The sequence below is a fragment of the Diabrotica virgifera genome, chromosome 1 (assembly GCF_917563875.1).
Source record: "Diabrotica virgifera virgifera chromosome 1, PGI_DIABVI_V3a".
Lineage (NCBI taxonomy): Eukaryota > Metazoa > Arthropoda > Insecta > Coleoptera > Chrysomelidae > Diabrotica > Diabrotica virgifera.
The window spans coordinates 274444577-274455394 of NC_065443.1; the positions used below are offsets into that span (position 1 = coordinate 274444577).

At 34.3% G+C, this 10818-nt stretch overlaps 1 protein-coding gene across 1 annotated transcript in view; it reads right to left on the minus strand.

Moving 5' to 3' along the window:
- Nucleotides 1-10502, minus strand: part of LOC114336337 (peroxidase-like) — a 167622-nt gene extending 157120 nt beyond the window's left edge. The window contains exons 1-2 of the mRNA XM_050663582.1: nt 10268-10502; nt 1393-1566 (exon numbers count right to left, since the gene is read on the minus strand). Of these exons, the coding sequence (XP_050519539.1) occupies nt 1393-1566; nt 10268-10490 (397 nt within the window). The 5' untranslated portion in view covers nt 10491-10502. The remainder of the gene's footprint in view (nt 1-1392; nt 1567-10267) is intronic.
- Nucleotides 10503-10818: the final 316 nt, after the last annotated feature.

The window sequence follows — 10818 nt, forward strand, 5'->3', positions numbered from 1 at the left end:
TCTGAGAAAGCAAAACCTCAGTCAAATAAAGAAATATGTCTCTCAAATCTATACCATCCCATTTATGAATTTCGCACCAAATAGATACCTAATCATTGTTTAATTTTTCTTTAATAATACATTAATAAAATAGGTATTCTAAAATCAGTCTCCTTTAACTGATTAATAAAAAGTCCCATTTTTTGGTCTACGAATAATTAATATTCCGCATATGAATTTCGCACCAAATAACATTCCAAATACTGTAATTGTTTTATTTTTATTTAATAATACAGTAAAAAGTATCTTAAAATCAATCTCCTTTTAAAGGACTCTAAAAAAACTTATCTTTTTCGGTGTACGATATTTAACATTCCGTATATGAATTTGGGACCGACTAACATCCCGTATATGCATTTGGAACCTCGCCGCCTATTGGTTAAAATATTACCGCGTGCTGCAACGAACCAATAGAAAGCTCCTATGTTCCAAATACATATACGGAATGTTTAGATGCACCCGGTACACCAAATGAAGTGTTCAAAGCAGCCGTCTCCAAAGTCTGAATAGCTATGATGATTTCCGACCTCCGTCGTGGAGATGGCACTTAAAGAAGAAAAAGAATTTACCAAGACTCAAGTTTTTTTTTGTAATTCAGTTTATAAAGGATTTTATCGACTCTATGTCATATTATGTATAGGTTTTTAGTTTGTGAAAACTGTCAGTATAGATAGCAGTGCATGAAGCGTTTGAAGTAACAATGTATTTTAAATGGGATTTACTTTTCGCACACTTTCAATGGGTTTTTTGGCACACTTTCATATAATCAAATATCCTTAATTTCCGCGTTGTCATGGTGATGACAATATGAGCAATGACTTACAACAAAATTTTTGCAATGACAGTTTTGTGGTTTGAACGTAGTTAGGATTTTTAAATGTCAAAGTTCTAAAAATTGTAGAATACAAATAAATTCCAGTGACATAGAGTTACAGTTTTTTTATCTGTTTACCATATATAAAATATTGTATGAAACTGTGCGTGAAGTACTTTTTGCGAACTTACGCGATGTATAGCACTCGCTCCGTTGTCGCTTGTGCTCTAAAAATCACGTGCGTTCGCATAGAGCATACTTCACGAACTGTTTCATAAATAACTATTATAAGAACCTCCACCATTTCGTCAATATTATGCATCGGTTCATAATTTTCTTGAAAAAATGTAGTTTATTTTATTTGGAACAGTGTTTCGTTCTACAGAAGTGTGAAGAATTATTCCATAGTAGTTGATATAATTAACAAACACAGTAATATAAGACATATATCACATTACAAAAAAAGAAGAATAGGCAACGGTACGACATAGCGCACGTCAGTAGTTAAGGGTTAATAATAATAGGAGAAATATACTTACTCGCAAAGAAAGCACTGCTCATATCGTGGGCCATAAATTGTAAATATCCAGTCGAATAACGGGAAATGCCCAGTTCAAGTTGGAGCATGGTATCATCTGGAAGGCACCTTGAACGTACCCTTCTTGCATTTGGAAGTCTATTACCGCTTATGGCTCTTGGCATGTTCTGTGGACCTAAAAATTGTTATATTTTATATTAGATTAAGTAATGAATTTGGAATCAAACTGATATCGTAAAAATTGGAGATAACTACACCGATAAAATCTCCATACAACGAGGAGTCAGACAAGGTTGCATTTTGTCGCCGAAATTGTCCAATGTTTGCTCGGACCAGTTATTTGAAAAGGCACTTGAGAGATGAAATATGGAATAAAAATCAACGGGAGCTACTTAATGTGATTAGACACGCAGACGATACAGTAATTCTGTCAGAAAATATTGAACGTCACCAAATTCTGCTCTGATTGATCGTATTCACATGGTAGGAGAGGAAATGTGCATTAAAACTAACTCAAACAAAACCAAATTTTTTGTGTTTAGTCGTGAGCCACATCCAGATGGACAGCTTCAACTAAATGAAGTTCAAGTTAAGAAAGTTTTGAATCATTGGAAATCTGGCTTCATAGAAGGATGCTGACGATACCTTGGACAGCCAGATAAACTAATGAAGAAGTGCTAAAGAGGGTCAACAAAGATATAGAACTGCTACAGACTGTTAAACACTGGAAAATGGGACATTTTTATCTGGGACAAAATAGTGACGGGAAATCGATATAAAATATTACAACTGATCCTTAAAGAGAAAATAGAGGGCCGTAGATTTGTAGGAAGAAAACAAGTTTCTTGGTTAAAAAACATTCACGAATGGACTCAGACGTCAAATGCAGGACAATTATTCCACATTGCAAAATATCGAGAAACCTTCGCAATAATGATCGCCAAGGTCGGAAAATTTTGATATGACACGTGAAGAATAGAAATAATAAATTTAGGTAGAAGTCAAAAGGAAAAACAACAGAAATTATAAGACTCAAAGTAGTGGAGTCAATGGAGGTTTTACTTATGGAAAAAATCAAAGAAGATATTTATAAACTTTGACAATTTCATTAAGAAATGTATAATAAGAAACAAAAAGTTCTACTCGCGAAGTGGGTGCTTAACTTTTTATTAAACAAATGAACTGCAAAATTAGTTGTTTTTTCAAATACCTACGAAAATGTAAATGTGAGAAAAAAAACTGACCTGACCATTAAAAAATTTAGAAAATTCTACACAAAAAAACCATATATATAATTTTTTTTCCAAAATTAAATCTACAGTTTCTATACTTTCTATACACCCCTTTCACAGACACTGGCGCACTCTATGGTAGAGTTCGACCGAGCGCGCCGTTATTTTAATTTAACACAACTATTTAATGAATTGTTTAACTTAAATTTTACAAATTGGAAGTGAAACAAGAACATTAAAGCTATATTACAGTTATACTCATGAATTTTACTCGTGCAATTTTACCTATAAAAATCTCAAAATCCTAGGAAAAATCTCAAAAATTTAATTCAAATGTCACATCACAAAAAATATAGTTTTTTAAAACTTCGTGATTTACGGAATTACTACCACTTTTAAGGGGATATTACTCAAGTTTAAAGGACTAATTTGCGATTTTATATAATATTGTTTTCTAGAAGCTTAAGATGTAGTCTTTAAAATGCACTAATTTATTTTACTTTTAAAATGAAATAAACAACTCCCATTTGAGACAATTAAAAAAAAAATGAAGGCACTCGTGTGAGTGCCGACAGAAGTGAAAACTTCTTATAGTATATAAATTACAAGCTCAATCCTTTTTCCCCATCCAAAAAGAAGTGGCTATACCTATGTCATATACGCGATGCATGTGCCCTATGCTATTTAAATATAGATACACATAATTAGTATACGTACAAAATTTATTTCAGCGAAGTGATGACGGTCGCAAATTCAATAATTTTTCCCCATTTAAGAAGTGCACAACGTCCCTAAAGAAATTTTCAATTCAAAAATTTATTTCGTCGAAGCAATGACGGTCGCTAATTAAATATTTTTCCCCATCCAAAAAGTGCACAATGTCCCTCAAGAAGTTTTCACTTCAAATATTTATTTCGTCGAAGCGATGATGGTCGCGATGACGGTCGCTAATGTGCACAACGTCCATAAAGAAGTTTTCACTTCAAAAATTTATTTCGTCGAAGCGATGACAGTCGCTAATTTAATATTTTTCCCCGTCCAGAAAGAGCACAACATCCCCCAAGAAGACTTCACTTCAAAAATTTATTTCATCGAAGCGATAAGGGTCACTAATTTAATACTTTTTTCCATCGAAAAAGTGCACAACGTCCCTAAAGAAGTTTCACTTCAAATATTTATTTCGTCGAAGCGATGACGGTTGCGATGACGGTGCCTATTAAATACTTTCCCCCATACCAACAGTGCACAACGTCCCTAAAAAAATTTTCGCTTCAATAATTTAACACTTTTTTCTATCGAAAAAGTGCACAACGTCCTTAACCCTACGTTAGGCGCGTCGCTATTGCTGACAAGCTTAGGCGCGTGGTCTACGATTGTAGACCAATAGTTTTTTGTCGTATAATACCGGATTTTGACAAAATTAACAAATTAGTGGTTAATAACATGTTTATTTATGTTCGCACTTTGATATTAGATATGTTTTGTTCCTTGGCTTTTCTCATTTTGACAGTGGTAAAATTAAAAACGAGGTCATGATTTTTTTGGTCTTTATTCGCAAGTAAATGAAAATGGTCACAAAAATAAGCTCAATTTAGTAAAAAACACAAATATTTTTTATCTTTGAACTTATAGAATGACCAATAGGGATAAATAATAAAGAATAGAACTAAAAAGTGAAAAAAGAACAAAACTATTAAATGGTCAAAATGGCACAATTTTAGTCCGTCAAACATTCAGTGCAAATATCCCCAAAATGATCCTTGAATGCAAATGAGTCACATCTTTGGCATGCCCTTCTTGTTGACATATTGCAAATGCATTCACAAATACAACATCGTCCCACGTAATTTGTTGGAATATTAGGGGAAGGGGGTACACTTCTTGAACTCCGAGCAGTACGCGAGCTCGTCGTCTAAGGTTCTCTTAGCAGGGAAGGCATAGTTGATCCATATTCAATTTGCTGTTTGATTAGTTACCATGCAAGTTTTCAATGAAGTCGCTTCTTGAAACATTTTCGTTTATGTTATTAGCTTTATATACACAGCAGGCTACATATTAGCTTTATATATACAACTAAAAACTGGAACGCGCTTAGTCGCGTGGTCTACGGTTGTAGACCAGTGCTCTTTGAATAATGGTAAAAAAATCATGCAAACAGATCGGCGGCGTTTAGCAAACTGAAGAGTAAGTTGGAAGTATTAGTGACAGCTACTAAGCGGGATGGGGGCGTATGTGCAGTTTTATGCAATTGGCGACCACTTAAAGGAGAGTGGTCTACGATTGTAGACCACGCGCCTAACGGAGGGTTAAAGAAGTTTCACTTTAATCATTTATTTCGTCGAAGCGATGATGGTCGCTAATTTATTATTTTTTCGCAGCCAAAAATTGCACCACGTCCCTCAAGAAGTTTTCACTTCAATTTTTTTTTTATTAAACACAAGCTGTGTTTAAGACTACTGAAATCTGGTCATCAGTTGACCAATTATCAGTTCTTCTTTGACTTATATTACTAAATGATACATAATCTAAGATCTTAACCTTATGGTGTCCTCTTATTTTTTTTAACAAGTATGAAATTTTAAAACGAAAACTAACACACAATACAACACTATGCTCTGCTTTTACACTAACACTTTACACTAACTCAAACGGTTTTCTTCGTTTGAGTCTTCTTTCTAGCCCAGTATTATCGAGGAGCTGGATGGCCTCGATGTTTACATGACTATGGAGCCGTTGTTCGTGACTACCTGCCATCTTCTTGATAACTTTGTCTACATCTTCCATCTCAAGATCCTTGTGGAGGTCAACATTTCGGATATACCAAGGAGCATCAACGATGTTCCGTAATACTTTATTCTGGAATCTCTGGATAATCTGAATATTACTTGAATTGGCACAGCCCCAGAGTTGGCAACCATACATCCATACTGGTCTAAGTATTTGTTTGTATAAAAGTATTTTGTTATATGTGGACAATGCAGAGTTTCTTCCCATCAGCCAATACATTTTTTTGTAACGGATACCTAATTCTTCCCTTTTCTTTTTAATGTGGACTTTCCAGCGAAGCCTTGCATCAAGTGTGATACCTAAATATTTTGCAGAAGATGCATATGGTATTTGGGCATCATTTATTCTAATTGGACTTCAAAAATGTATTTCATCGAAGCGATGACGGTCGCGATGACGGTCGTTATTTAATACGTTTTCCATCCAAAAAGAGCACAACGTCCCTAAAGAAGTTTTCATTTCAAATATTTATTTCGTCAAAGTGATGACGGTCGCTAATTTAATACTTTTTCCCATCCAAAAAGTGCAAAACGTCCCCCAAGAAGTTTTCACTTTAAAAATTTATTTCGCCGAAGCGATGACGGTCGCTAATTCAATATTTTTCTTCATCTAAAAAGTGCACAACGTCCCTAAAGAAATTTTCACTTCAAAAATTTATTTCGTCCAAACGATGACGGTCGCGATGACGGTCGCTAATTTAATACTTTTTCCCCATCCAAAAAGTGCACAGCGACCCTCAAGAAGTTTTCACTTCAAAAATTTATTTCTTCGAAACGATGACGGTCGCCAATTTAATACTTTTTCCCATCCAAAAAGTGCACAACGTACCTAAAGAAGTTTTCACTTCAAAAATGTATTTCGTCGAAGCGATGACGGTCCCTAATTCAATACTTTTCCCTCATCCAAAAAGTGCACAACGTCCCTAAAGAAGTTTTGACTTCAAAAATGTATTTCGTCGAAGCGATGACGGTCGCTAATTTAATAATTTTATCTACTCTATGTCATATTATGTGTAAGTTTTTAGTTTGTGAAAATTGTCATTATAGATAGCAGTGCGTGAAGTAACAATGTATTTTAAATAGGACTTACTTTTTCGCACTGTTTTTAACACACTTTCATATAATCAAATATACTTAACCTTCGCGTTGTCATGGTGGTGACATAATGAGCAATAAATTACGAAAAAAGTTTTGACAGTTTTGTGGTTTGAAAGCAATTTAGAAAGAAGAATAGAAATGAATTTTAGTGACGAAGAGTTACAGTTTTTTTTATTTGTTTATTGTAGATAAAATATTGTATGAAACTGTGCGTGAAGTACTTTTTGCGAACTTACGCGATATATAGCACTCGCTCCGCTACCGCTCGTGCTCTAAATATCGCGTGCGTTGGCAAAAAGCATACTTCACGAACTGTTTCATAAATAACTATTTCTCCATCGAAAAAGTGCACAACGTCCCTAAACAAATTTTCACTTCAAAAATTTATTTCGTCGAAGCGATGACGGTCGCTAATTTAATACTTTTTCCCCATCCAAAAAGTGCACAACGATCCTCAAGGAGTTTTCAGTTCAAAAATATATTTCTTCGAAGCGATGACGGTCGCCAATTTAATACTAACTTAAACTTATATTACTAAATGATACATAATCTAAGATCTTAACCCTATGGTGTCCTCTTATTTTTTTTAACAAGTATGAAATTTTAAAACTAAAACTAACACACAATAACAACACTATGCTCTGCTTTTACACTAACACTTTACACTAACTCAAATGGTTTTCTTCGTTTGAGTCTTCTTTCTAGCCCAGTATTATCGAGGAGCTGGATGGCCTCGATGTTTACATGACTATGGAGCCGTTGTTCGTGACTACCTGCCATCTTCTTGATAACTTTGTCTACATCTTCCATCTCAAGATCCTTGTGGAGGTCGACATTTCGGATATACCAAGGAGCATCAAAGAAGTTCCGTAATACTTTATTCTGGAATCTCTGGATAATCTGAATATTACTTGAATTGGCACAGCCCCAGAGTTGGCAACCATACATCCATACTGGTCTAAGTATTTGTTTGTATAAAAGTATTTTGTTATATGTGGACAATGCAGAGTTTCTTCCCATCAGCCAATACATTTTTTTGTAACGGATACCTAATTCTTCCCTTTTCTTTTTAATGTGGACTTTCCAGCGAAGCCTTGCATCAAGTGTGATACCTAAATATTTTGCAGAAGATGCATATGGTATTTGGGCATCATTTATTCTAATTGGACTTCAAAAATGTATTTCATCGAAGCGATGACGGTCGCGATGACGGTCGTTATTTAATACGTTTTCCATCCAAAAAGAGCACAACGTCCCTAAAGAAGTTTTCATTTCAAATATTTATTTCGTCAAAGTGGTGACGGTCGCTAATTTAATACTTTTTCCCATCCAAAAAGTGCAAAACGTCCCCCAAGAAGTTTTCACTTTAAAAATTTATTTCGCCGAAGCGATGACGGTCGCTAATTCAATATTTTTCGTCATCTAAAAAGTGCACAACGTCCCTAAAGAAATTTTCACTTCAAAAATTTATTTCGTCCAAACGATGACGGTCGCGATGACGGTCGCTAATTTAATACTTTTTCCCCATCCAAAAAGTGCACAGCGACCCTCAAGAAGTTTTCACTTCAAAAATGTATTTCTTCGAAACGATGACGGTCGCCAATTTAATACTTTTTCCCATCCAAAAAGTGCACAACGTACCTAAAGAAGTTTTCACTTCAAAAATGTATTTCGTCGAAGCGATGACGGTCCCTAATTCAATAATTTTCCCTCATCCAAAAAGTGCACAACGTCCCTAAAGAAGTTTTGACTTCAAAAATGTATTTCGTCGAAGCGATGACGGTCGCTAATTTAATAATTTTATCTACTCTATGTCATATTATGTGTAAGTTTTTAGTTTGTGAAAATTGTCATTATAGATAGCAGTGCGTGAAGTAACAATGTATTTTAAATAGGACTTACTTTTTCGCACTGTTTTCACACACTTTCATATAATCAAATATCCTTAACCTTCGCGTTGTCATGGTGGTGACATAATGAGCAATAAATTACGAAAAAAGTTTTGACAGTTTTGTGGTTTGAAAGCAGTTTAGAAAGAAGAATAGAAATGAATTTTAGTGACGAAGAGTTACAGTTTTTTTTATTTGTTTATTGTAGATAAAATATTGTATGAAACTGTGCGTGAAGTACTTTTTGCGAACTTACGCGATATATAGCACTCGCTCCGCTACCGCTCGTGCTCTAAATATCGCGTGCGTTGGCAAAAATCATACTTCACGAACTGTTTCATAAATAACTATTTCTCCATCGAAAAAGTGCACAACGTCCCTAAACAAATTTTCACTTCAAAAATTTATTTCGTCGAAGCGATGACGGTCGCTAATTTAATACTTTTTCCCCATCCCAAAAGTGCACAACGATCCTCAAGGAGTTTTCAGTTCAAAAATATATTTCTTCGAAGCGATGACGGTCGCCAATTTAATACTTTTTCCCATCCAAAATGTGGACAACGTCCCTAAATAAGTTTTCACTTCAATACACAATATACGTACAAAATTTAGTTCGCCGAAGAGATGACGGTTGCAATGACGGTCGCGGAATAAATCCTTTTTCCCCATTTCCCCAAAAATAGGTTTTACATTTATTTTAAATTTAATTACCTCTATACAATTTATGTATAGATAAACATAATAGAGATACATTCAAAATTTATTTCGCCGAAGAGATGACGGTCGCGAAATAAATCCTTTTTCCCCATCCTAAAATGGATTTTACATTTATTTTAAATTTAAATACTTCTATACAATTTATATATGCCTACAAATAATATATAGCATAAGCGATGACGGTCGCAATGACGGTGGCGATGACGGTCGCGATGACGGTCGCGAATTCACTGCTTTTTTCCCTATCCAAAAATCGCATAACCTCCCTAAAGCAATTTTCACTTCACAAATAAAAAATAGAAAGCGAAAACCGAAAAATATTAATTGGCAAAAAATTTTTATACAAAGTCATATTTTTTTTCTGCACAACTTACCTAAAATACATTTAATTACAAACTTGAAAAATACCTATATACATCAGAAACTTCAGACGTAAGTAGCGGTATAAAACAGGGGGACTCATTGAGCACTATACTCTTCAAGTTAAGCATGGATGAAATTATCAAATGCGTCAATATAGAAAGAGGATACAGAATGTGAAACAAAGAAGTAAAAATACTCTGTTACTGAAACGACGCAATATTGATAGCATAAGATGAAGATAGTCTTCAATGATTAGTCCATAGGTTAACATATGAGCAAAAGAATTCGATATGATAACTACATCAGAAATAAGACCCGATACAGTGATAGTGAATAACACAAAGACTACTGGAAACGGCAGAGATGAGAGTACTGAGAAGAATTACAGGAAATACGCTGAGGGGTCTAAAGGGGAGTGAAGACATTAGAAAAAATGTACCGTATAGTGGATAAACGAATGGATACTAAATAGAAAAAGAGAAGGGAATAACCACTTAAGCAGAATGAGGAAGACACATCTGGTCAAAATAGCAAGACGAAAAATCACTAATCGGTAGAAGGAGTATCGGCCGGCCGCGCAAAAGATGGAGTGACAACCTTCCATAGAGGCATCTATCCGGCAATGAACAAGCAGAATTCCTTATTCTACATTCTAGATTCTAAAGGATAAAGAAAAAGATGATTTTTAAACTCCAGATTAAGATAATATGTACAAGAATAATAAATAAAAAAAAAGAAATACATTATATTATATATTATATTACTTTGATATATAATAATATAATACTCACCAAATCCATCATTATTGGATGTTAAGTTATCATACGCTGAAAAAATACTTCCGTACCATGTGTAGATTTTGTTATTGCATTCTCCGGAGAAAGTTCTGTATTCATCAGTGTCTGGACCACAAACAGCTGGAACTGTCCCACAAACCTGGGCGGCAGCTTCTTTGTAGAAACTTTTATGAAAAAGAAGAATACCAAAAAGAAGCAGGTCTGTTGCTTGCCTCATGCTGAATCTGTGTCTACTGATTTGTCGTGTAAAGGATTTGTTATTTTATAATGTTACAATTATTTACCTATTTTAGTAAAAAATAAAATAATATTTTTTGTTTTTGTTTGTAAACTAATGCAACAGGAACATTGCGTATCTCTGAATAAATATATGCAGGCTAAATTTAAGCTTAAAATTACATATATTTACATTCGCCGTTATCAAGCGTAAATAATAGAGTTGTCAATATATTGTTTCCAATTTAATGTGTACCAAAAATTAACTGCAAAATGAATAGACTAAGACTAAACGGTTTAATATGTTGCGACAGGTCGTCAAATTACTT